The sequence below is a fragment of the Myxocyprinus asiaticus genome, chromosome 4 (genome assembly GCF_019703515.2).
Source record: "Myxocyprinus asiaticus isolate MX2 ecotype Aquarium Trade chromosome 4, UBuf_Myxa_2, whole genome shotgun sequence".
Taxonomy (NCBI): domain Eukaryota; kingdom Metazoa; phylum Chordata; class Actinopteri; order Cypriniformes; family Catostomidae; genus Myxocyprinus; species Myxocyprinus asiaticus.
In genome coordinates this window covers 29,078,931-29,106,361 of record NC_059347.1, presented here as the reverse complement: position 1 = coordinate 29,106,361, position 27,431 = coordinate 29,078,931, and the positions used below count along the sequence as shown (strand labels likewise).

The 27,431-nt window shown below is 37.4% G+C and overlaps 2 protein-coding genes and 1 pseudogene across 13 annotated transcripts in view; all 3 read right to left on the bottom strand.

Moving 5' to 3' along the window:
- Nucleotides 1-11,003, bottom strand: part of LOC127440150 (ectopic P granules protein 5 homolog) — a 34,230-nt gene extending 23,227 nt beyond the window's left edge. For 3 of the 6 annotated variants that reach the window (XR_007897081.1, XM_051696579.1, XM_051696583.1), the window contains exons 1-18: nucleotides 10,862-11,003; nucleotides 10,564-10,674; nucleotides 10,303-10,419; nucleotides 9,265-10,152; nucleotides 8,016-8,263; nucleotides 7,513-7,639; nucleotides 6,028-6,135; nucleotides 5,794-5,867; nucleotides 5,338-5,449; nucleotides 4,968-5,082; nucleotides 4,605-4,758; nucleotides 4,361-4,522; nucleotides 3,898-4,055; nucleotides 2,460-2,614; nucleotides 2,094-2,234; nucleotides 1,507-1,668; nucleotides 876-998; nucleotides 347-612 (exon numbers count right to left, since the gene is read on the bottom strand). Coding sequence is in view for 5 of the 6 variants with exons in the window: in XM_051696579.1 (XP_051552539.1) it covers nucleotides 347-612; nucleotides 876-998; nucleotides 1,507-1,668; nucleotides 2,094-2,234; nucleotides 2,460-2,614; nucleotides 3,898-4,055; nucleotides 4,361-4,522; nucleotides 4,605-4,758; nucleotides 4,968-5,082; nucleotides 5,338-5,449; nucleotides 5,794-5,867; nucleotides 6,028-6,135; nucleotides 7,513-7,639; nucleotides 8,016-8,263; nucleotides 9,265-10,152; nucleotides 10,303-10,356 (3,047 nt within the window). In the remaining variant the exon portion in view is untranslated. The remainder of the gene's footprint in view (nucleotides 1-346; nucleotides 613-875; nucleotides 999-1,506; nucleotides 1,669-2,093; nucleotides 2,235-2,459; nucleotides 2,615-3,897; nucleotides 4,056-4,360; nucleotides 4,523-4,604; nucleotides 4,759-4,967; nucleotides 5,083-5,337; nucleotides 5,450-5,793; nucleotides 5,868-6,027; nucleotides 6,136-7,512; nucleotides 7,640-8,015; nucleotides 8,264-9,264; nucleotides 10,153-10,302; nucleotides 10,420-10,563; nucleotides 10,675-10,861) is intronic. The other 3 variants (XM_051696581.1, XM_051696580.1, XM_051696582.1) reach the window with 3 other exon arrangements.
- A 2,949-nt stretch (nucleotides 11,004-13,952) lies between these two features.
- Nucleotides 13,953-21,973, bottom strand: LOC127440162 (serine/threonine-protein kinase RIO2-like; annotated as a pseudogene).
- Nucleotides 21,974-22,374: 401 nt separating this feature from the next.
- Nucleotides 22,375-27,431, bottom strand: part of LOC127440153 (ataxin-2-like) — a 30,641-nt gene continuing 25,584 nt past the window's right edge. For all 7 annotated transcript variants that reach the window (XM_051696596.1, XM_051696600.1, XM_051696595.1 and 4 more), the window contains 4 exons: nucleotides 26,110-26,236; nucleotides 23,555-23,937; nucleotides 23,261-23,435; nucleotides 22,375-23,080 (listed from right to left, as the gene is read on the bottom strand). In XM_051696596.1, the coding sequence (XP_051552556.1) occupies nucleotides 23,052-23,080; nucleotides 23,261-23,435; nucleotides 23,555-23,937; nucleotides 26,110-26,236 (714 nt within the window). In that variant the 3' untranslated portion in view covers nucleotides 22,375-23,051. The remainder of the gene's footprint in view (nucleotides 23,081-23,260; nucleotides 23,436-23,554; nucleotides 23,938-26,109; nucleotides 26,237-27,431) is intronic.

The following is a 27,431-nucleotide window of genomic DNA, read 5'->3' as shown; positions in this document are numbered from 1 at the left end:
ATGACCTACACTTACGGCATTAGTTGAGTGAGGAGCTGATGTCCGACCGTTCAAATAAACAGAACAATGTTGAAAACATCACAGAGACACAGTATTTATAATGGCTTACTTCAAGTTGTCTATGCAAATTAAACAGGTGATTCATAACATTAAAAGAATTACACACTTCATCTTTAATGATCCAAAATATGAAAATTCTTCTTAAGACAGCAAGACAAGCAAATGTTAAATGCTAAGTGAAATGTAGCAACATGGAGTCCACACCAAATTACCCCTTGGGGACAATAAAGTATACTTTGACTTTGAAGCAAAGCCTACAAAAAGAGTCACAATATTCCTTGCAAACCTGTGCCCAATGGTGGTCATGTCAATAGCCTGGAAGCATCCAATGGGAATTCCTGCTTTGACAGCTTTCAACACAGGGTGCATGGTGGGAGAGTCTGTTATCTCTGGCACACTGGGGGTGCTGGAGGAGGGCAGGGGGCACCAGGCATCATGAGGACTTCGCTCATTGGCATGAAGCTTCAGCCTAAGAACCAGGTCCCAGGCCCACTGGTTAAAAGAGGACTCCGGAGACTGGCCAAGCCGCACCACATTAGCCAGATAAGACACCTGCAGAGAGTTATAAAGCAAATGTGTTCTAAAAGACTGCCACAGGGAGTATTAACTGTAGGTAATATTCACCATTACAAATTGCTTATGAAGACCACCAAACATTTGACTTGATGCAGAGATTGCTCTTAACAGTTCCCCTATGAGTTATTGCACTTGCATAAAAGCTTTTTTGTGCAATCTGCTAGATGCTAAATGCTAAATTATGCTTTGTAACATTAGGGATGGAAGGGACTAATTTCAGCATTTGATACACATCATACCTGTTTGATGCCTTCTGATAAGATGCCACCATATGGTTTGTCTGTGAGATATTTTTGATATGCCTCAATGACCAACAGGGCGACTTCACTGTGCAAAGAAGCTGGCAGAACAAGGCAACCATTCTGTGAATGAGACAGAAAGTTATTCCTTTAAGCTGAATGTAAAACACTTCACTTTGAATTAAGTGAATTAATTCTTAAACGATAAAACTGCCAGTTATTTGTATGCACCGTCTCTGCTGCTTTTGCACCTGATGCACTAAAGCAATTATACAGATCAACAAAAAATCTGTGCTGAACGCAATTTGCAGGCAATTTTGATAGTGGAGGATGCAGCAGACCACTGTGATCATGGCACACTTTGCCAGGGCATTACAGCATCACTCCACTATTGTGATCTGGATGCCTGAATCATCTCTTTAACATGCTGAAAGTGCGCTTGACTGCACCGCAGATCTGGATATATTCCAGGTTATAACAATCTTCTCCATCAGTTGATCCTTATTTGATAAATTACTGCTGACATGATCGACAGAAAATGTACACAAACATCTCTTTTAAATAAAATTCAGTTTACCAGCTGCAAAATCAGTGCATTTCTTTTCCTTCAATAATCACAATTCACACTCACATGCTGAAATCCCCAGTTAAGGCCCTCAAGTATGATGCAGGCTAGTCTGTTCTCCACGGCAGTGAGACTGAAGTTCAACAGCCAATCACGAATTAACCCAAACTCAGCCTGGGCTGGCATCCACAAGTGCAGGGGCAACTCCTTAAAGAGGTACAATGACACCTGAATAGAAAAATGAAATTCATATATTTTTTAAATGTATTACATATAAAACAATAAAATGTTTTATTAATATTAAACAATAAACAAACATCCTGTTGGCAATCATCAGTTTCAATATATATGGGGCTTTCCTGATAATACATCTACAGTACCTCAAACAGACTTAAAATACACATTATAAAATCTAGCAAATAAAGCTAAACCTTCATTCGCACATTTACTGTTATTCTGGTCCATTATGGCAGTCCATAAAATTACTGAAGCATAAACACAAATTGAATGTACCAATACACTGCATGCACAAATGTTGGTCTTCATCAACTTTGATCACCCACTTACTGCAGACAATGGTAATGAAGCATGATACTTTAATTTAAGCAGTTCCTTTGCCTTTGGTGGATTAGAGAATGCAATACAACACTCACCATGCCCACTTTTTCTATGGTCTCTCTCAGTCTCTCCAACAATACAGAGATGATGTGAGGGTGGGCAGTCGCTATAGCAGCCAGCAACTCCCGCCCCACTTTAGAGAATATCTCTCTAGTGGCGATACTCACATAGGACACCTTGAGGAAATAACAAAAGAATAATTTATTTATCTGGAAAGGAAGACTTCTTCAATGATTTTAGAGCAGGAATTGAGATGATGTATTCATTACCAAGGGAAGCTATCAGGATATCCACATTTGAAAATCTTGAGCCAAATGTTTTGAAGGAAGGACTGTTTCTTGCTTTATCAAAAAGGGCCTGAGTTTTTTTTACCTAGAGTACGGACTTTAGAGTAAAATCACCTCATATATCTCCAGCACTATGGTCCTGATGAACTCAGGGTCTACATCAGTGCGTCTGGGCTGGGCCATGTGTGCAAATGTTGTCAACAGGCAGATTCCATCTGAGCTGTTTATCTCTGACAGCCAGCGCTCAAACTTCTCCTGGTGGCTTGGTTCTGGACACACATAAACATACACTAAAGTGGGGAATTCACTAAGAATGAACTGCAGCAGGAAAAAGCGACAATTATATGCACGCACTGTCTGCGCTGGTTCAGCGCCTGATTTACTAAAGGAATTATGCAGATTAGGCAACGGCAAACACGCCCACAAAATCTGTGCTGAATGCAATTTGCACATGAAATTCTGGTCTTAAGCAGCAATTTTGAGCGCTCCTGAAATAACACTCTTTCCCATCATTTAATCAATATTTGATGAATTACTGCTGCCATGATCGATAGAAAATGTCTAAAAACATCTTGTTTTAAATAAAATTCTTATAACCGCATCTGGCGATAATGGCACGATGAAAATTGTGGTGGGCAATTTATGTGAAAGGAATGACAACAACTTAATTCAAATACTTAAAGGGATAGTTCACCCCAAAATGTAAATTCTCTCATCATTTACTCACCCTTGTGCCATCCCAGATGTGTATGACTTTCTTTCTTCTGCTGAACTCAAATGAAGATTTTTAGAAGAATAGCTCAGCTCTTTTGGTCCATACAATGCAAGTGAATGGGTGCCAAAATTTTGAAGCTCCAAAAATCACATAAGTCAGCATAAAATAAAACCATACGACTCCAGTGGTTAAATCAATGTCTTCAGACGTGATTTGATAGGTGTGGGTGAGAAACAGATCAATATTTAAATCCTTCTTTACTGTAAATTCTCCTCCCTCCTCAGTCAGCCTCCACTCTAATTTTCACTTTCACATTCTTCTTCTTGTGTTTTTGATGATTCACAATATTCTTGCATATCGCCCCCTACTGGGCAAGGAGAAGCATTTCTAGCAGAAAAGGACATAAATATTGATCTGTTTCTCACCACACCTATAATATCAGACATGGATTAAAACACTGGAGTCGTATGGATTACTTTTATGATGCCTTTATATGATTTTTGGAGCGTACAAATTTTGACACCTACAGAGCTGAAATATGTTTCTAAAAATCATAATTTGTGTTCTGCAGAAGAAGGAAAGTCATACATCTGGGATGGCATGAGGGTGTGTAAATGAAGAGAAAATTTTCTTTTTTGGGTGAACTATACCTTTAAGACCTTTCAGATTTTAGAGATTTAGATTGCTGGTGGTTAGTGAATAAGATGTAGCTTTTTGCACTGAAATAACATGCGCAAAAGTGGTGAAACTTCTTAGTGAATATGCCCCCAAGAGTTCGTTCTCTAAACCATTCTCTTGTATTTTGGACAATATCAGATGTACTACTGAGTGTCTCACCTCTGAGCCCCTGGATACAGTCTTCAGTACTCAGACTACAGCTGAGCTTCTCCAAACCATCCGTCTCTGCACACTGCATGATGTAGAAAATCTTCCACAGCATGGTGTTGGATAAGGTGCCATATGGCATCTCAGACATGAATAGCCATATGCCCAGTCTGTGAACAGTAACAAGTGAATAATCATAATTTAAGCAAGAAATGTACATGGTATTTTTTGGCTTTTTGCATTTTATTGACAGTGAAAGTATAGAAGAAACAAGAAAGCATTTAGCACTAGATAATAGGGGGAATAGGTTAGGGGCCCGAAGCAGGTCGGATTTGATCCTACATCTCCAGCATGATCACCAAAGCTTAATGTCTGTCACCGCTCCAACATTTTTCTAGATTTTAAACTTGTAACACTTTCAAAACATCCTCAAAATCAACAATAAACCTTTAAAGATACAGCATAGGCTATATACCTCTTGGCCTTGAGCACATGCAGCACTGCTCTCAGAAAGAGATGGTCAAACTCCACCTGCAGCTTCTCCATTGAGAAGAACTGTTCCTGCAGTGTGCTCCTGCTAACACCTGTAAGGCTGATGTACTGCGCCCAGTGGTCACTCACATAGCAAAGTGTCATCCTGAAGAATACCAAAAGCCAGTTACAGATTAATTAGTAATTGAATGTGACTGACAACCTGTGAAATAGTGAAGCTCATGTACCGGATCATGTGACCGATCCTCTTTACAAACTGGCGATAACGTGCTCTGTTATAGGTCTGCAAGCCAACAGCGAGCAACTCAACCAACGAAGAGGCGAACGCAAATATCTTCATCATCTTTTGACTGGTGGTGGCTTGAGGCTGATAGTCACCTACTGGCAAGAGAAATGTTTAATAGGGAAGGAGATTTAAGGAAAATGCAATTACTTAAAAAAGCCAGACAGCTTTAGTCATGTATTTAGTTAGTTTAGTACTATCATATCTCCTAACAAGACTCACAGGAGAATCAGACATGCTGAGTTTGAATATTGTAGGACTGTGACTGTCACTGCGTAACACTTCTATAGGGCATAGTGAGTCTCACCTTTAGAGCAGATCCCTAGTAAGTGTTTGAAGAGCTCATCAAAGGGAAACTGAGAGAACAGTGAAATCAGATCATCCTCAGACAGCAGCATCCAACTTGTTTCTGGGTCTTCATCCTGAAAATGTTACATGGGAGTATGACATTGTACAGTGATAGACAATTTCAACATTTTCAGTCTGTGCTGAAGAGAGCAGTAAGCTATAAAATCTGATCAAATGCAAATATAATTTCTTCATGCCAAAAAATATACAGAGTGAGATAAACAATATATATATATATATATATATATATATATATATAAACTGAAAATGTTCAAGAAGGAAAACCATAACATAGATGGGTGAAGGTTTGTCACTTTCATGACACTCACCTCCTCTCCACCCTCATCCACCAGAGTCCAGTTTGCAGACGCAGGTCCTGAAAGACTGTTATTGCCCTTTGGGTCACTGGGTTTCATGTGTCCCAGAAAGTCTACACGGTGCCTATGTCACACACATCTTCATATTAAATTAAGTGTACATGTCTGTTTGTTTACATAAATAATACAAGCCATCCAAAAAGGGGCTGGTTTTCCAGAATGATTTTTGCTAAAGCAACAACAACATGACAGATTTTGATAGGCCCACATGTAAGATATGTTCCAATAACTGACTATGCCAAAAAATGCAAAGTCATCATTTTGTTCAAATCCTACGTATAGTTACAAGTTTTTCAAACAACAGAACAAGCTATTTGAGTCAAACTATAAAAGTCGATAAAATGATAACACACATAACAAAAATCAGTGTGAAACGTGAGCTTATTTCCCAGTAAAGCTAATCTGTACCTCGCCGGAGACATGAGAATAGCAAGAGCCTGCATGAAATGATACACTCCAGATGGGGTTTCCAATACTTTGATCTATGGAAGGAAAGCAGACACAATGACTATTATAAGAAAAGCAGATTTGTTTTTTACATTTTCACCTGTTAGCATTTACTACATATCAACGTTTCCCATCAGTGTCTATTGTTAGACTAGGTTTTACATAGTTAAGCACATCAAAGTGCTGTTTGATTACCTGTAGAAATGGCACAGCCCATTTACCCACTCCTGCGGGGCAGCAGAGCAGGTGGTTTAGGATGAGCAGATGATCTCCTGCAGAACCTACCAGATGCAGCACTGAGACCTGCGCAGAGACAAACTTGTAGGTTCCATTAAAGATCATGACAAGGTGGTCTAACAACCAGGCTCATGAGTGATGCAAGGCTATTAATATTGAAAGCTTGCATCAAATGAATTGAAAGACATCAGAATTATTTTCTAACTATTTCTAGCTAATAGAATTGAACTTTTATTACAAATATTTTGTAGCTACTGTTTCTCATTTGAAAAAAATGTTTTCTTTTATTATCTCTTATTATTACATGGCTTTCTGGAATACTTAATTCTGATTGGCCATATTTGACCATTGTCCCTGGCAACCAATCTCTTTTACTTACATGTCTCTCGTATCACTCTGTGGTCTTCTTCCCACATAATAAAATAATTTAAACTCAAATCAATATTTTATATTCATTTATTTGTTAATGATAATTACCGACTGATCATACATCATCCGTTAAGCTTTGTTCACACTGTAGGGGATATTCGTTTTTTTTTTAAAGGATAATTTCACCCCAAAATAAAAATTATCTCATCGTTTACTCACCCTCATGCCATGCCATCCCAGATGTGTACGACTTTCTTCTGCTGAACACAAAGACTTTTAGCAATATGATAGGCATGGGAGAAAAACAGATCAATATTTAAGTCCTTTTTTTTTTTTTTTCTATAAATGTCCACTTTCACATTCAGTTCCACATTCTTCTTTTATTTTTGGCTATTTGCATTCTTTGTGCATACTGGTCAGGGAGGAGAATTTATAGTAAAAAAAAGGACTTAAATATTGATCTGTTTCTCACCCACCCCATCACACTGCTTCAGATGATACGGATTTAACCACTGGAGTCGTATGGATTACTTTTATGCTGCCTTTATGTGCTTTTTGGAGCTTCAAAGTTCTGGCCACCACTCACTTACTTTGAAAGGACCAACAGAGCAGAGACATTTTTCTAAAAATCTTTGTTTGTGTTCAGCAGACAAAGAAAGTCATGCACATATGGGGTGGCATGAAGGTGAGAAAATGATGAGATTTTCTTTTTGGTGTACTATCCCTTTAAATAATTTTTTTTAGAATGACTACTCAAACTGCAAGTTATATGTGACCAGATCTAATTTTTTTCTGTTCAGACTGTAGTCGCTTTTGCTAGCATGTCCGCATTGGCTCTCATAGTAATGATGCAAACTTGCATAGGTTCTCTATGCGTGGATGTTTAGCAATGGATGTTTGATTGAGCTTGTGAAAAGCGGATTTTATTTGTTTTTCTTCTGTTTGGACTAAAAATTTGTAAAATATTTTTCTGCCTGTCTGAACAAGGCCTTACTTATCATCTCATATAATCATGACATTGACATTTTGTTCAACTCATGAGCTGGTGTTTGGGGGGGGGGGGGTCTTCTTTACCAGCCTCTGCAGCCAGAGATGGATGTCAGTCTGAAACTGAGAATCATCTAGAACCCGTCGGGTGAAAATGAACAGCACACTGATGCTCTCCTTCAGCGGTTGCAAAGAGGAAGGTTGAGACTTTGGACTCACTATGAAGTTCAATGCACAACAAACCACACAAAAATCAATAGCAGAGATATTCAAATTAACAGAGTACAACATTCATCAGAAATTCTATCCATTTTATTGATCAATAGAAAATATATAATAATATAATAATAGTAAAAAAGTTGTCTGTACTAGTCAGACAATAAGGACCTGATATGTCTCTTAAGTACTTCCAACATTTATATTTCTCAGAGGTTTTGTTAACACCAGTATTCCAGACAGTACTGAATTGATGTCAAAACACACCAGTCATAGCACAGTGAAACCTAACCAATTATTTGTGACCTATTTATCACCATCCATGTAATCTAACCATATTAAAGTAGTGCATGCACAAACTTATCAGTGTGGACTTGCCTGTGCTTGTATCTTGTACAGCCACACTCTTGGTGGTGGGGTTACTGCTGAGCAAATTGTAGAGATAAGACTCAACTTGAAGGCGGGACAGTAAGGAGGTGTACGAGTGCAGGGCCACTGTTTGATGGAGTATTTCTGCCTTGGCAGCAAATAGTTGTTTCAGCTCAGCTATTGCTGCCTCATTAAGTGTCACCTGCTGGTAGCAGTGGTAGCCATACACCTTGGCCTGGTCTGCACACACACCCTGCAAAGCAAACAGTGTTTGTGATAGGAAAAATAGAGCTAAGCAGTACATAACTTTTTAGAGTTAAGAGTAACTTAGCCAAGCAGCATATAAGTGACACACTACAAAACCTTATTAGACCAGATCAGGATATTAAAACTTACCACAAGTCACCAAAAAACAAAACAAAAAAACAAAGGTGGTTCTCAAAAAAATACAAAATTAAAATTTATTGCAGGTCTATTCTGATCAGGTCTGGTCACACAAAGTAATGGAAAAATATTCTAAATGCAAACATTACAATGCAACTAAGCATTGTGTATAGTTAGGATAGAAAAATAAACAGGTTTATCAACTTCTAAAAGGAAGGAGAAAACACTTCCCATTTATTTTGTTGTTGATGTCAAATGCTGTGCATCCGATCAAACTCATCAGAATTTTGGCACAAAATTTGCAACGTAAATTCATCTGTGACTTGGTTGCATGACATCCCCTCATTTAAAAAAAAAAAACATTAATTAAAATATGTTAAAAGAAAATTAAATGTATATTAAATATGGATTCATTTGCAAGGAGGATAAACAAGGTTTGTGCCAACCATGATTTTTTTAGTGTGGTGAATTCATGCACAGAATTTCAAGATGTAAAAATAATAATAGTAATAAACCAATTAATTTATTTCAGTGTTTGATTTTACATTTTATTGCTTAATTTTGTACAATAAACAATTTTGGTACTGTTTTAGGTCACCACTTGATGTCCAATGTAAAATCTGGGTCCTGAATCAATACCAGTTGAGAACATTTCCATATAATATACATTTCTGGAATGTATTTTTTTAAATCTAATGTTACTGCATACTAAATATAGTGTCAGTCCTGGAGCCACGTTCTATACCTAAGGGTTTCATAGAGGACTATACTCTCAGCAACTCTCTAGTTATTTGTTTGCCCTTAAAATTGGATGTGTTCACTGCCCAGATCCAAAGCCATTACGCTACCAACATCACCCGCATTTCTCACCTGTAACGAAAGCCTTTCATCCTTAAAGCTCCACAACCGATTCTGCACATTTTTGCAGTTTGAGTTAGCAGCCTGTAGTTCAGTCTGGGCCTGGGTTAGCTGTTTATGATACCTCCAGTAGCTCAGCAGCAGCTCATACAACTCATGTCCCTCTTGATGGGCTGTACTTTGGAACTCAGCTGCATGGAGCTCCACGTTTTCCAGCCAGGATCCCGGTTCCCAGATTCGTAACTGCTCACTAGTGAAGGGCTTTACAGTCTGACAGGACCTGGGCAGCTCTGGATAAAGTCTCTTCACATCAGCAACCTCCACAGGCACTAAGCTGGGTGGGGAGGATTCCTGGCTAGCTAGAGGCAGAACAGCTGGAGCCATTTGTCCAGGCCTGACTTCTGCCTCGGAAGCCAATGGCATAAGGGAAGCATCTACCAGTTCATAGGTGATAGAGCATGTGGCTTCCAAGAGTTGAGGCTCAGAGCATGCAGAAGGGACAGAGGGATATAAAGAAGGGACAATGAATGGATCAAATTTAGCATTAATAAATTTTTGATCACATTGGCTGTACTGAGCAGACACCAAAGCTTGATCCGCTCGAGGTGCCATGTCTTGTGATTGCGATTTAGGCTGTGCGTCTTCATTGCACAGGGGTTTCTCCAGTATTTCAGTTATATCACACAAGAGACCACTGTCTTGGTCCTTTTCAGCATTGTCGTTATGGTCTACTGAGGGCTGAGCAGGTGAGTTCAGATCAGGGACAAGAGGCACATGAGAAAGGCTGAGGGGAACATCTGTGAATTCAGCAGTGAATTCAGGAGCTGGTGCTGGCTCATGGAGTTCAGTAGAAGGTCCCGAGAGCTTTCTAACACCCTCAGACTGTCTCTCCTTTTTGACCTGTTAGAGAAGTATAATATCACACCTCAAAACAGAGGGGAAATCTTTTCATTTTAGGCTTCTGAGTTATGTGCATAGCAACTCAGCTCAAAACACATTTTAATCTAAGAAGATAAGCATTTATGTGCAATTATGTAGGTGGGTTTTCACCTGTGACTTTCCACAGGTCTTGGACTTGGATTTTTTGGGTCTCACGGCCTCCATCTCCACACAGCTATCCACATGATCTCTAAATCTTACTTCATTTCACCAGATCCACATTGGACCCTGGAGCACACAGGTCATGAACATTTAATAGAAAGGATTCAGTCAAGGCAATGTAAGATCTTATGGCATTCCAATCAACTATGGCGAAAAATGAAAATAGACAAACTAAAACACAGAGCGGAAATTCTAGTGTTTGCATCATACATTTCAGAACTGACAGTGACATTTAAGAGCCCGGACAGGAGTTCACATCCGTCTGACGCGGAGGAAGCAGCTCTTTCCATTCGTAACAGAGAGCAAACTAGTTGATCAAGCCTGCCAAGGAGGAAACAAGCTATAATTACTAGTAATAAGTAAACAGAAATAGGCGGTCACACCATGAATTATAGGGAGGAGCGGATGTGTCAAAATAACTCCTGCTAACATGAAATATTTGCTATCCAAAACACAACAAAATCATCTCAGAATCGGACAATGTGAAAAGAACATCAGTACATCTCACCTAAGTGATATTACGTGATATGAATCTCATAAACAGCAGCTGTCAGTCAGTCATAAAGCTTTTATTGTAACTGTCAAACCTTCATGTTTTTTTTTTTTTTGTTGCTGTTCCTGGACGCTATCGCAATCTACAGATCACGTGCTTATCTTACAACGGCCGACGAGGGACAAAACGCGAGGCAGAAATTCTTATGACATACCGTTAATACACAATATGGATAATTAAATAAATAATACAGTAAATAATTAATATATATATATATATGACATTACACAAATTTACCAAGATAGCCACAGTTTCTATCGTAATAAAATCTTTAATTCAGTTTTATTACCACAATAAAACTGTGGTAATTTGATATTAGCCACCACTAATTCACACCATTTGTGAACAAATTCATACATTTTAAAAATGATCTTTAAAATTACAAAGATTTTGAAAGCATACAACCTTGTCCAGAGGAGATACCATATTCATTTATTATTTACAGTAATACCATTTTGAATCTCCAAAAAGCATATAAAGGCAGCATAAAAGTAATCCCTCGTCGGCTTATATACGAGGGGTTACTTATATATATATATATGCTACTCCCTAAAATAGTTGGGGATCCCAAAATGTTGGACCAAGTTTTCAAACGATCTCAATGTCCACTCTCATATAGGTCACCGAGTGCAATAACCCCCCTCACAATCCACTCTGGCCAGCAGAAATGGGACTTTCCAATACACAGTCTTGGGTTCTGCCATATGCTCGAGGCAGCTTTTAAATAAGTGTCCAATTTAAACAATCTGGACACTTTAGTCCATACCGAGTGTAAATGCGAAATAACGGGGTGTAACTTAACTTTTCCGATTAGTTTGATAGAGATACTTTGTAATGGCTAAATAGGGGCAAGAACTGCCTGTTCAATACAAAACCAGGGAGGGGCCCTCTCAGGTGGAAGCAACCAATGAGCCAAATGTCTGAGACCGAATGTATAATAATAAAACAAAATCTTGGGTAGGCCTAACCCACCTTTGTCAATCGGCCTATGTAACTTATTGAAGTTTAACCTGGTACACTTACCATTCCAAATGAAGGACTTCGCTATGCTATCAAATTGCTTGAAATAAGAGAGGGGGACAACTACAGGGAGAGACTGTAGCAGGTAGTTAAATTCTGGAATACAATTCATTTTAATAACATTAACCTTCCCAATCATAGATAAATGTAATGAAGCCCACCTGTCCACATCGCTCGAAAACCTTTTTATTAAAGGGTCAAAATTAACACTAACTAAATCAGACAAATTTGCTGGGAATAAAATCCCCAAATACTTAATGCCCTGTTTGGGCCACTGGAAGGCCGTTACTGGACAGTACGCTGTCAGAGCCAAAGCTTCGTATTTAGACCAATTGACTTTGTATTCTGAGAATTTGGAAAAGGAATTAATAATTCTGTGGAGGCAAGGCATAGATCTAGTGGGGTCGGAGACACGGAGAAAATATCATCTGCGTAAAGCAAAAACTAATGCAACAATCACCCCTGGAAAATCATCTTCCTTTCTTATCGTGGCTGCTGATGGTTCCAGGGCAAGACAGAACAATAAAAGGGAAAGAGGGCAACCCTGCCGGGTGCCACTATTCAGAGTAAAATAATCTGAAATTAATCCATTTGTTTGTACCGCTGCTACAGGGTGTCTATAAAGTAATTTAATCCAACCAATAAAAGTATTCCCGAACCCGAATATTTCCAAAATCTTAAAAAAGATAATCCCATTCTACCATATCAAACGCCTTTTCGGCGTCAAGTGAGATGGCAGCGACCGGAGATTGATCATTCGTCACTGACCACATGATATTGATGAGACGCCTGATGTTATCAGAAGAGCTGCGGCCCCGAATAAACCCCACCTGATCTATATGTATAAGTGATGTCATAACTTTACTTAATCGATTAGCCAGAATTTTTGACAACATTTTTACATCTAACTGGATCAGGGAAATTGGACGGTAACTTTTACACTCGCTTGGATCTTTGTCCTTTTTAAGAATCAGACTGATCCGGGCTTGTGTCATGGTTGGAGGAAACTTTCCATTATTTAGTGATTCAGTTTGAACTTCTAACGAGTTAATTTTTTTTTTTTAACCAACATCAGTCCTGATCATAACTACCAAATATTCATTCATTTTGAGGATTTTAACCCTTTAAATGCCAGTTTGTTTACATAATGCCACTGTTGTTTTTTTACACACACACACACACTTCTCAGTACACACATACAAAACACACTCTGACATCAATACCAACATGTCAAATGTCAAAATTACAAAATACACACCTTTGGCTAAATGTATGCCATTGGCATTAACAGCCAAAATGATTGAAAAAAAAAATGAAAGACAAAAATTTCTTTTCGCACAAGGGTTAAATATATCTTCAGAAGTGATATGATGGTGTAGGTGAGAAACAGATCAATATTTAAATCCTTTTTTACTCTAAATTTCCACATTTGACCAGTCCCAACCAGTAGGTGGCGATATGCACAAAGAATATGGAAGTTAAAGTTGACATTTATAGTAAAAAAGGACTTAAATGGTTTCTCACTCACACCTATCATATAGCTTCTAAAGACATGGATTTAACCAATGGAGTCTTATAAACATATTATGGTACCTTTTTGTAGCTTAAAAATGTTGGCACCCATTATCTTGCATTGTGAGGACCTACAGAGCTGAAATATTCTTCTAAAAATCTTTGTGTTCAGCAGAAGAATGAAAGTCATACACATCTGGGATGACATGAGGGTGAGTAAATCATGAGAGAATTTTCATTTTTGGGTGAACTATTCTTTTAAAGTCCTGTATAACAAAAACATTTGATGCAATTTATGGGTAATTCGTCATTTCAATGATAAAACCAGGGCAGATAAAAGTAAATGAAGGACTAATCAGAGAAAGAATGCCAGAGCCTACAAAATGCTTATTTCAAACCATAAAATTAGTCATGACAAAGACAACTCAGCTTCCAGGCTCATTGTTTTTGCAATAGTTTTATTAATTCCATACACAGAAACATAACACAAGTGTCAAAGAAACATTTCAGAAGTCCAGAGTTGATTTCTTTTTAAAAATTTCTATGCCATTCTCAGCCCCAGAACTGAGCTGCATCCAAACTGCTTTTGATGTTGATTTGATTTTCTCGCCTCTCCCCTGGTCACCAGATTGGCCTCACCCTTCTGCAAACGTTGTCTCTGAGCAGCGTTCTGCTGCTTGGTGAGCCATCTCCTCACTTTCTGCCTGATGATCTCCTGCAGTGGGGAACAGCCAAATGGTTCAAAAGGTCACTCAGAAACTTCAAAACATACCTAAATTAAATCATTTGAAACCTGCTGTGAGACTTTGTGATGCAAGTTATATTTATTTATTTACCTTTTTGTAGGCAAAATCATGAACTATTTATATATGCAATCAGCATCATATGTGACACATAAACCCTTCGAAGGGTTGTACTCACTGGTGGAATGGTGGAACAACTGCCAACACTTCCAATGGATGTTTCACTAGTTGTTCTCTGCTCTTCTCTGGGGTGACTTGATCTCTGCTGGATTACATGTCTGATAGCATTAGGTGTAAGATTAACTCAAAGACTTTTTTAAACAACATGGATTTTAATTAAAGCACCATTCTTTATGGTCACATTTCTTAAAATGAAGTTGTTACAGAAGAGATCTGTAAGCATTTTGATAGGCTTGTTCTAACTTGTTAAATGTTCTAGCTTCAATGCTTGAATTCAGCTACCTAGACGGAGCATGGATCCTCTGTCTTTTCTAATAGGGTTGCGCACTGCAGGGGGAAAAACGCTGAATGCAAATAATAAAATCAGCCTGTTTAGCAAAATTTGTTTACATTTTTTTTAAGTGCATTAGCCACAATCTGAACAGTTAAAATAACATTTATTTAATTGTAATTGAAGAAATTGAAGTTAGTGCCGCGTCAAAACACAGCATGTCATAAAATTATTATTTTTATTTTTTTCTTCACCTGAAAGGGCTGAACTCTTTGTTGCACGTGGACAGGTCGACCAAATCAGGACACTCATCCTCTATTTCATCATCCTCATCCCTCCTCAAGTCCTTGGAAATGTCAGAAACTGTTTCGTGTTGAATGTCCTCTGAGGGGATCTTGCTTTCACATTCAGCTCCTTCACGTTCCTCGACGTCGTTGTCTTCTGATGGGGTCTCCTTCCTAATTTTCAGACCTTCTTTCTACATGGCATGTTTCTTATCCTGATAGCATCCTCTGAGGTCAGCTGTAATGTTTCATCTGCTGATTCTGGAATGTCATCGTCTTCATCTCCACTGAGTCTCTCCTCACCCTCTGGACCTTCATGGTGGAGCAAACGGTCATCCTGTTGAAGCTTTTTGGTGTAGCCACTGGCTGAGATCTCCACATCCAGAGAACATGATTTCCTATTTAGAGGAACACAAAATGTAACTTAGATCGGCATCTACAATCATAGACCACAATAATATTTAGACTACGCACATTACATTATAATGAAGCAAGGTTACGTAAAGTTGATGTAATTTTTTTGACATTAAAATACTTCAAAACTGTAGCACTATCAAAACATTGCTCTGTTTGTTTTGGTAACCCGACTAGCCCAACATAACAACATGGTCCAATGGTGCGAGTTTGGGGCAAGATAATCTTTGAGTCCAACCAATGGAAGATTGAGAGTATTCGGGAAACCTGTTTGAAAAGGTCATTATTTTTGCAATTCTAGCAGCGCAGAAACGACACACTTCAGCTTTAAACCCCTTTTAGACATCACCTTAAACTTAAAAAAAAAAAAATTACCTGATATCTTTGAATGTTGGATAGAGTTCACTTTCATAACTCAATCTTTTGCAGAAAAAATCTCAAACACACTTGACATCCTGATCAAAGTACCTGTACCTGTTTTTGACAGGCTACTTGTAATACAATAATAGCACAAGTTTACAATGTGCCAATAAAATATTTCAGAGCTGAACATAGCTAGAAAAGTATTCCATATTTTAAAATTGTTTTTCCAAATCACAGTTTTAAAATTACATGATATTTCCAGGTTTTCCATGACCGTGGGGACCCTGAATCAATAAACTAATCCAAATATTACAACATTAAATTAACTGACTACATTCAGTTTCAAAGAAAAGAGAAAAGCAATCATATTGATGACTTCAATTTAAATGTTTTCTACACACCAAAATGGCATTATTTTATCTTATATATAAAAACAGAAGTTTCCTCACAATTAAATCACTTTATTTCAGTAGAAAACGAGTGAATCATTACACCCCTAGTCATCTAGGTCAGTGTTTCCCAACCACTGTGAAAGATTATCAGGTGTTTCGTGGAAAATTATCAAATTCCACAAAATAAATAAATACATGAAAAAAAAAAAAAAAAAAAAAATTCAGGGATCCAAACTCCTCACCTTTCTGAGAAATTCGCCGTTTTGAAACCATAATCGGTCACTTTTGTGATTGTGAAGATCAATGATTAATGTGCAAAAGTGACTGATATTTATACAAGTTAAGGGTCTTTCACATGACTCGCATCAGCGCTGCAGAATACACTGAAGTCTGTGAAGTGACGGCACTTTACACCAAAGTGTTTTTCACACACACGTTTTTGCTTCACCAATAATTTGAGAGTACTAAGCAACAAGAAATATTTAAAAACTGTCCAAATTTGTGAAGAGACATTGAATGTCTCATAATTAATTTTAATTAAATATTACCTTATTGTTTACGAATATCAGAGACCCCAGTTATTGAACTAATTTAAATTCACCAAGAAAACACTTAGACCTAAACATAAACGAGTCCTTTTATTACTTTCTGCTATCAAAGCAACAGCAAGCTTTTCTCTCTCTCTTCCAAATACACGTTTTCAGTGTTTATTGTGCACACCTCCCGTTTTTTTACTCGTAAAATCGCCCCTCATGTGGAGGACAATGCGCTTTACAATGATGAAAAAACATTATTGAAACTCAATAATGACTTTCTGATAAAAGCCATGCTCAGCAGTTTAAATCTGTAGGAAAATGATACCGTAGATCTGCATGTGTTTATAATTCTTATACTGAAGTCAATAGATTTGTAGCCATGCAAGTTTTAATAAAGGAGAAGGTAAGGACGTTATTGAAACTCATTATTATTAGACTATTATTGTTGTCTTTTTGGATGAAGAATAATGCTCAGAATGAAGACTATAGATCTGCTTTGTTCTTTTAATGCTTGAACACTATAAAGTCTCTTGGTAGATTTCGGTCATGTACGACTCAAAATGATTCACTGACTCACTCATAGCACATAAGACGCTCATTTGTCGCCACCTAGTGACATTTCCTGAAGGGGTCACTGAACTAATCAGTAAATATAACTGAAACAGTTTGTGAAACAGAAGCAAGCCTCACCAAAATACTCTTTATTTTGCAGCTAATTCTGCACAATTGTAAACTTGAATAAACTTGAATCACTAAAACAGCTGGAATTGGTGCTTTTAGCTTATTCTTTAAAACAAATATCCCCAGAAAAAATGTTTGTGGACCAGTGATTGTCTTACCTGTAATTTAAGTTTGCATCCCTGTAATTTGTTGTGGCATTGCACGAACAAATCTACAAATTAGAAAAGAAGCAAATTTGTTGTTTTTTCATTACCCATTTAGCGCTCTTGCCACCTGTGACCTCACAGAGCATAGCCTACCTTTGTGACTTTTTTTTTTTTTTGCATAGCCAAATTTCAAACATTAAAAGTAAACATGCTACTAAGATGGACAGAAAACATGGACAAGTTCTTGCAAAGGAAAAATATTGACGATGGTTAGCCTATATGGGATAGTGGTGTGCCGTAGAATTTTTTTAGTTGTAAAAAGTGTGCCGTGGCAGAAAAAAGGTTGGGAAACACTGATCAAGGTTATAGTGAGGCATTTACAATGGAAGTAAATGGGGCCAATCCATAAACGTTAAAATACTGTTTCAAAAGTATAGCCACAAGATGTAAACAATATGTGTGTAGTTAATATGATTTTAGTGTGCTAAAATCACATACTAAACTTTTCTATGTGGAGTTACATAAATTTTTACAACTCTGTTGCCATGACGACATAACATTGTAAACCCTAAAATGGCTGTAATAACAACGATTTTAACAACTAAAACAATACACCACATTTAACAGAATAATAAAATGTAAGTGCTTTTTTCAATAAAATTATTAGTTTAAAATTTTTGCATTTAAACCCTCGAAAAATTGGCCCCCATTCACTTTCATTGTAAGTGCCTCACTGTAACCCAGATTTTTGCTTTTTTAAAGAAAAGGACGGACGAGTCAAAATAATTTTTGGTGGTAATTATGCCACAAATGCTGTCGATTGAGCTTAACTTATACTGAACCCAAAATATTAATTTAAGTTCATTTTCTACTCAAAATTATAAATTTCTGTTGACTGGTACCGTCATCGTGTTTCGTGCACCAAGTGTTCAGGTCTGTGTGCGAAGCTCTGAATCTTGTTTCTATCTTTAGTAATTAAAATTGATTCAAATCTAAATAGATTACATAGCATGCATTAACCTTCTCTATGGAAAGCCTCCCTGTGTAATGTGGTACATGATTAAGTATGTTAAAAAAAAAGCATTGTAATGCTAGTATACTTTTAAAAGCATGGCTTAATTCTGTGCTACATTGCTTGAGTAAAATTGACAAATAAATACTACAATTTACTTGAAAGAGTATTGAAAAGTAAATTTACTTGAGAATCTTTAAATAAAGCCACCAAAAATTGAGTGTCGCCTTTACTTGAAAATATGGACTTTTAAATTTATTAGTAATTTCTGTGTGGAAATTGTTTGTTTTTTAAGTAAACCCCACTCCAATTTATTTTCAGTGTAGAAGATGATCATCCTGACCTGACTCTTGCCATCTCCCATTTGGTTTCAAAGAAGACAGCATAACATCTTAATGCCAGGTAATCATAGCCACCGAAATTCAGGTGATATCCTTACACAGCTATAGAGATGAGACACCAAAATGGATCAAAGCTGCACTGATCCACAAATATACACACATGAAACTGGTACATGATGACACAGTTATGGAACATGTGTAATTCTTACTTTTACTGCGTTCATATGCCAGAAGTTTGTTTGACCAACTCCCTCAAAACTTTGTTGCACCCTCCATGTTTCAGACTGGCAATGGATGAAATGAGACTAACTGGGACAATTTCGTGATTCTTCATGCCAATTTCCACCTATGTTTCCCCAAGAAATTTTTTAAAATAATGATGCAATGGAAACTTGGTTAGAAGGTTAGTGAATCATAACTGGGCCTTTTAGGGTGGGTTGACATAACCAATGTTGAAAAAATAAATAAATAATTCACTACAAAATAATAATTACTACTTTAAAACTGTAATTAAATTACACACTTTACCAATCACATCATCATCATATATATATATATATATATATATAAAATCACATTACTGATACATTTAAAGGTGCACTCAGTAATGTTTTGAAGCATGTCGATGTGGCCTACAGTGACACCTAGTGGCCTGGATGCCGCATCATTCAAACAGTAATTTTCTGTTACCAATGCCATTGTAGAAATTCACTATGCACAGTAAACTATTATTAATTCCATGAACAAGTGTCCAATATCAGGGCAGTTACTGAGATTATGCAAGTAGTAATCAGCTGATCATGTGATGCTTACATGGCAACCCCCATGAGGCACCCCTGCCCAATGTAGAATAAAACATTTTTATTAGGTTACTGATGACTTGAGTCTTCATCTCATGCAAGCAGGACTGCAACGGTACAGGTATCCGCGCTGAACCGAACGGATACAGGGCCTTTGGTATGGTACACGCAGTCACGCAAATGATTACATATTTTAGCATGCGTGAAAGCAATATTAAAACAATATAACGAAAAACACAAACCACGTTCACAGTTAAGTTATTCCATCAATGTGAACGTGCGCTGCCGGCGGCTTTCGTTGTGGGGCACTGTATCCGTGTTTACAATCACGTCTCCCGCTGACCGTATTTGGATGCGCTCTACAGTATGGAAAAGCCTTTCTGTGGGCCCCCCCTCCAGTCCGGCCAGCGCAAAAGTCCAGTTGTCCCCTCTTATCAGTGGCCCTGGCCATAGGAGTAATATTTCAACAGCAGGGAACATTGTCAATGCAACAGATCCGCCCTCTCCTCTGATAATGTGGATATTCTAATTTTCCTGAAAAAATAAATAAATAAATAAATAAATAAACTTGAAAACGGAGTAAGTACAAATGGTGAGCTGAAAGGCCAAAGACAGAAATCTGCACTGCTTATGTCTTAATTATGTTACAATTATTAGCCTATAATTGCATTTTTTTTTTTTTTTTTTTTACAATGTGCATATAAGAGACTCCTTAGTTTTGTAGTGTAATTTTCGCAGACATGTTTACCTTCACAATAAGAACTGTTGTCCAACAGCCGCTGTGTTTTCAAAATAAATAATATAAAGATTCTGTTTTCCCTGCTGTACCGAAACCGTACTGAACCGTGACCCCAAAACCAATGTACGTACCGAACCGTGAATTTTGAGTACCACTGCAGGCCTACATGTGTGCTCATGATTTTATACATATTATGTTTCATATTAATTTCTTTAGAACTTTTTAAATGAGGAAAACAATTACTGAGTGAACCTTTAAGCTTCTTTAAAAATAAATTAAAAAATAATAATACATTTTCCGCTCAACGAATTTATAATAACATCTATATTTCCTCCTTGTTTATTGATTGGTTAGGGGTTGATCGCCCTTCAGCTGTCATAAAACGCAAACACACGTACATATGAACATAATTCGTGTTTTAAATGTGTTCTACGTATAGAATTTAAAGGAATGTTCCGGGTTCAGTACAAGTTAAGCTCAATCGACAGCATTTGTGGCATAATGTTGATTACCACAAAAAACACTTTTGACTCGTCCCTCCTTTTCTTAAAAAAAAGAAAAAAAAAAAAAAAGCAAAATTGGAGGTTACAGTGAGGAACTTGAAATGAACGTGAATGTGGCCAATTTTTGAAGGGGTTTAAACAGAAATGTGAAGCTTATAATTTTACAAAAGCACTTGCATTCATTCTTCTGTTAAAACATGTATTACTTGAGATGTACATTTTTTAAATTGTAATTTTTAGTCATTTTAGCATTGAAGGGTTTGTTGACATTACATCGTCATGGCAATGACACTGTAAAATTGGCTATAAATGTACACAGAAAAAGTTAGTAAGTGATTTTATCAAACTAAAAATATGTTTACACTGATATCCTTTATGTCTTGTGTCTATACTTTTGAAACAGTGAGTATTTTAACATTCAAAATTGGCCCCCCATTCACTTCCATTGTATTGAACCCGGAACATTCCTTTAATCTAAAAAAAATATGCGTAACCCATGTAATCAAATTTAATCGACTAATCGTGAAAATGTAATCTGATTACAAGAATTTAAAATGTAACGCACTACACTATTTTAGTAGTAAAAAGTAATTCGATTACAGTAATCAATTTTGTTTGTCATGACACGATTAGATTACACACACAACTGCATAAAACCAAGCAAGTTATGGAGCAAGTTTAAAGTAACAAATGTTCCCACTAAGCGAAGTGAAATGTAACGGCTCACAATCATATTCTTTAAAATAGTTGACAACAAGAATCAAACGATTGTTATTAAAAAAATTAAATGAATATTAGTATGCTATTTTACATGATACATTTGACAGTTTAACATGCATCCAGTGAAAGGGTGAATCTTCTATTTTTATACAGACGCTGCCACTATCTTCAGCTTGTAGGATGGTTATAAACAGACTGATGGACTGGTTAATGAAAAAAAAGTCACTGTAAACAGTGTTATTGGTTATTTAAAATGTATACGTACCGCTGTTATGACCCGAAAGTAATCTCTGGAAAGATATCGCAGGATAACGACGTTTAATTTACCCATGTATTCAAACCAGTTTGTTCCCTATTTTTTTTTAGATATTTCTGCAAATTTTTCTGTACCGTGTGATTTCAAGCAGCCATTCCATTCAAACCGGAAGAACATCGTATTCAGACGTTCCTATCACTAAAGACGCACGAGTTCAGCGCGTCTCCTGGCGGTCTGGAGTGTAACTGCAAGCTGACGTTTCTTGAGATCCTCTGACGTGCCACAGCAGTCTCAGGTTGTACTTAAAGGAATAGTTCACCCAAAAATGAAAATTTGCTTATAATTTACTCACCCTCAGGCCATCCAAGATGTATCTGAGTTTCTTTCTTCATCAAAAGCATGGCATGCACACACCATTAAAATAACCAGAAGATGACCAATAGCAATTGATCTTGTTCATTCACAGTTAAAACTATAATTTACAATGGCACTACATGAATTTTGTTAAGTGAAGTAACAAAAGAACAACACAAGAATAAAAACAATCAAGACGTGTTAAGTTTTTAAAACTTTTTTTTTCTGTTTTTATTTTTAAATTCATTTATATTATCTACAAAGTAAAAGTTATTTTAACTTAACAGTTTTACAACGGCCAAGTCTAATGGGGTTTTGCCATCAGATTAAATTAATAAATAATTTATCTGCATTTTTATTTTTGGGCCAAACATCTTTATTAAATGGAAGTTTCTCACGTGTTTAGTTTGTTTAGAACCATTTCATTTTGTCTGTGTTGATTTACCCCAAGGTCTTGAGCACAGGTATAGCAGCAGCATTTAACAGTAATGTTAATACTGTCAATATACGGAAGAATTATCATTAACTTAGAAGATGCAGACGAAATGTTCCAGTTATTTATGCACAGTTTTTTCACTCATCTGGGCTTTTTGTTATTGTTAGGACCCACTGCAACAGTTCTATTGTAACTGAAACATGTGGAAAATGATTCCTCGTTAAAACTTTTTTAAAAGACACAGTTTGCCACATCTTTGCCTGTTAGCGTTTCTCAATCTCTGGTGGTTGGTAGCAGTTGAACAGCATGATTGAGGTTCTCGTGGCCAGTGGTTGTATTCGGGGTGTTTAGAAAAAGATAAAGATTGGTTGGCCAGAAGGTGGTGGGCGGGGCCAGATGGTTCAGCAAGGATCAGGAGCCACTCCACTCTGATCTTTTTCCTCTACAGCTGCTGCTGATGGTGAGCTTGCACTAAACAAACAAACAAACAAACAAAAGGTTCACATCATAAACTTGATAAACCAGGGGAACTAATGCCAAGCCTTGCAAAATAGACCACTTTCACTGTTAAAACAAAGCAGAACATGGTCAGAAAAGTAAATTTCTTTAACATTCACAGCATGTTTGATTTAGCTGAGATGGACCATTTACCAGGGGTGAGAGTATAGGAGTAGTGTGTGGCTGAGGACACTGGGATGTGGTTAAGAGTGCCCTGGGGCAGCGCCGGCTGGTGGCCAGCAGGTGCCTGTGTCGCCATCAACATCATGGTGGGGGGGTGGGAGGTAGTGCCATGATGTGGAGGCACCATCCCTGACTGCATGTGGGCCTTTAGAGGAGAAAGAAATACTTCATCTCATTCACTCTAAGTATATATTGCATTTCTATACATACTTAAATTCCTAAGTATTTCTGTAATTGTCATTCCAGAATCAATTAAGCACTCACCTGCTGCACATGAGCCATGTGGTTAGGGTTGTATCCATGCTGAACCTGCTGGGGGTGGATGTATACAGCCTGCTGGGCAGAGGGGAAGCTGGCTTGAGGGGACTGAGGGTTGGGGCCGGGGGTCATAGAGGGCGGTGTGTGAGCCAGGCCAGAAAACATCTGCTGCTGTTGTTGGTTGGCCAGGTGCATGGACTGGGCTGCTGCAGCAGCGGCCGCCTGGTGCTGGGGATGCTGAACAGGGCTGGGAGTCGGGTGGCTGCCTCCGTGCTGGGTACCCTGTTGAGGTTGTCCTGTTGGGGTGGCAGAGGGCTGAGGGTGCTGTGGATGGTGGTGCATGGTGGCGCTTGAGTGGGGAAATTGCTGAGGAATGGGGGTTGGTGACACTGAAACACAGAGAGAACCAGCAGTTACGACATGTGGTAAAACTAGGGGTTTCTTCATCAAAAACTTTGTGAAAGTGAATGTTTAAGGAATAGTTCACCCAAAAATGAAACTTCTCATTATTTACTCACCCTCATGCCATCCCAGATCTGCATGACTTACTTTCTTCTGCAGCACACAAATTAAGATTTTTAGAAGAATACAGTTTTTCAGCTCTGTAGGTCCTTGCAATGTAAGTGAATGGGTGCCAAAATTTGAACACTCACAAAAAAAAAAAAAAAAAAAATCACATGAAGGCAGCATAAAAATAATCCATATGACTCCAGTGTTTTAATCCATATCTTCAGAAGTGATATGATAGATGTGGGTGAGAAACTGCAATATTTAAGTCAATTTTTGCTTGAAATTCTTCTCCCTGTCCAGCAGGGGGCGTATGCATGCAGAGTGTGAAACACCAAAAGAAGAAAGTGAAAGTGCAGCTTGACTGAGCAGTGAAGAGAATTTATAGTAAAAATTGACTTAAATATTGATCGGTTTCTCACTCACACCTATCATATCACTTCTGGAGACACTGAATTTTTGTGTTGACTGTCTGTGATTTTTGGATCTTCAAAATTTTTGCACCTCTTCACTAGCATTGTATGGACCAAAAGAGCTGAGAAATTCTTCTAAAAATCTTCATTTGTGTTCTGCTGAAGAAAGAAAGTCATGCACATTTGGGATGGCAAAAGGGTGAGTAAATGATGAGAGAATTTAAATTTTTGGGTGAACTATTTATTTAAATGAAAACAAATGCAAGAGTGAATTAGAAGGATTTTTCAAGGCAATCTATATATAAAAAAAAAAAAACTCAAAACAGAACATTTTTAGAACAGACATATATACTTCAGTATGCTTTTTTTGATAATTAAATGTAATGAAGGTGCAGGGCTCCAGACTGCGACTAAAATGGTCGCAAATGCAGCCAAAAATAATTTATTGCGACTATAATTTAAAATCTAGTCGCCATTGGTGACAGTCGGGTTGTGTGCGTTCATATGCGGATTCATCAGATATTATCTTGTGAGTTACTGAATACATCTATAGAGCACCAGTGTGTCTCGCACCGCTTTTCACTCGTTCTGTTGTGATGAGCTCGCTGCACCGCACGCAACAACAACAAATCCAGCGCGAGAGAGTCGTGACCAAATGGCTCTTTTGAACCGGATCTTTTTCATGAATCACCCGAAATAAACTGAGTTCGAATTCAGGAGCTCAGGTTAGCAGTTTGAATCAGAGTTACTTTCTCAGCGAATCAGCCGTCAGTGTGTTCACAACTGGGTGTGCAGACCTTTCAAAATAAGTGTCCCATGTGTATTTCGGGCTTCTTTATAATTAAAAGTCCTGTATTGTGTACCACCTTTTTTGTCCTTCTGGTAATTATTGATTGGGATTGGAGCAGCAAAATAAACTGCATCTGGGATTTCATTCAATTTGCATGCTTGTAGTCCCTGTGTCTGGGCCATCCGGTAACAGTAAAAGACTAAGGCAATATTGTAAAACAATTTATATACTATATGTATATAAGCTTTTGACACTTAGGACAATTGAGGGACTTGTTCACAACTATTACACAAAGTGCACACATTCATTGATGCTCAAGAAGACAACAAACTACTATTTGCACACTATACTTTATGTAATTATCTGTAATGTAGATTGTGAAGAGCAGTATTAAATAAAAATCTTTTGTGTCATATTTGTATACATTATGAAAGGGGTGTGAACATTTGAAGCAAAAGGTAATGCAAACTTATTTTCTCAACTTTATACTACTATACTATACTGTATAATACTATATTAAACCTCAGATTAATGGGTTATCATCTGTCTTCCTTTTCTTCTGCTTTCTATCTTGTTTCTAAACAGCAATCTAAATCAAGCAATTCTGTGATTTAGTGACTAAAAACAGCCATTTGGCTCCTTAATCATTTTTTTAGTCTGGAGCCCTGAGGTGAAAAAAATAAAGAATAGAATATAGATAGTTTGTAGTCTAAATACAGAAGTACAGTTTTGAAATTTGACAATTTTGAAAAAAATCTTGAATAGAAAGCAAGAGTGAAATGGTACAAAGACATGATCTGATCCACTGGGCACAATAAAAAGTCTTGTTATTGTGCAGGGAGAGTTCTTACCATACATTGTATGCGTCTGCTCACCATACTGAGTGGTGGAGGAAGAGACCAGGCTGGGCTGAGCGTGGGCAGGAGAGGTGATCATCCTCGCACCGCCCTGAATCACTTGACTAAACATATGCTGGGCCTAAAACATGAGAACCCAAGATAGCATTTACTGTATGGCTTACACTTTTCATGTTAAAATCCTAGAGTTAATTCAGAAATATTATCTGTCCAATAGTTCTCCAGTCGATTCAAGAATTACCTGCACAATGCCACTCCTTTTAATTATATACAAAGTATGCATTGCAAACAAGCCATTACAATGTTTTAAGCAGAATGTATTTAAAGATGTGAAATATTTCCTCCATTGTTAAGATATGTTGGAATTTTTTCAACACATTTTTCAAGACCCCATTTTTTACAGTGAATGACTTGACCAGTTTTTGAGTTTGTAATAACAATTTTCCCAGAATCTCACAGTTTATGTTTTTTCATCTACAGTGAATGGGCCTCATTCATGACACTTTCATAAATATGAGTAGATTGGGAGCAATTTGCATGTAAAATGGATCTTCCCGAAAACATTTCTCCAGATTCACAAACACAGCGTACACCACAGATTTGTTAGTAAAACGCTTTTATGTTAATTCCAAAACATTTGTAAATGGGGCACACATGCTCGTTCATTCACAATTATCTTATGAAAACACCATATAAGGAAGGCACCAGACTTGATAGTTAATGAGAAAAGGAGGCTTTTAACATCTATGCAGAATAGTACTAAAATGTTTTAAGTGCATTGTAATTGTAAAATTTTGATTTCGCAAACACCATTCTCAAAGAAAGTGAGGAACTTAATGTCATCACGTTTTTGCTGTCATAGGAGGTTCTTTTGTGAATCAAACAATCCAAGAGGTCTGACATGGTTTGACATGAAGCTTTAGTGTAAAAAAAAAAGTTCAGTTCATGCTGGCAGGAGGATGTCCTCCACCATTAACATTCTGGTTCTCTTGAGCCCATCACCAGAATCATTGGACTTATCAGGTAAATCATGATGGTAACAGCGATATACTTCCCTTGCAACTGGAAGACTCTTCAGAAAAATAAAAAGAATGCCAGAAGAAGGTCCTTGACCGAAATGTAAACTAATAAAGATTTGCATTGCTAAACGACAGTGTGCGGGGCTTTTTTGTTGTTGTTGTACTGTACATGCAGTTGCCCACAATGGGTTAATGTATGGATTTAACAGCATTAGCACTGATCATATGTTTTCAACTGAACGTGTTTTATCAATGCCTACACTGAATAATGAAGCTCATATCAAATGAAGAAACTGT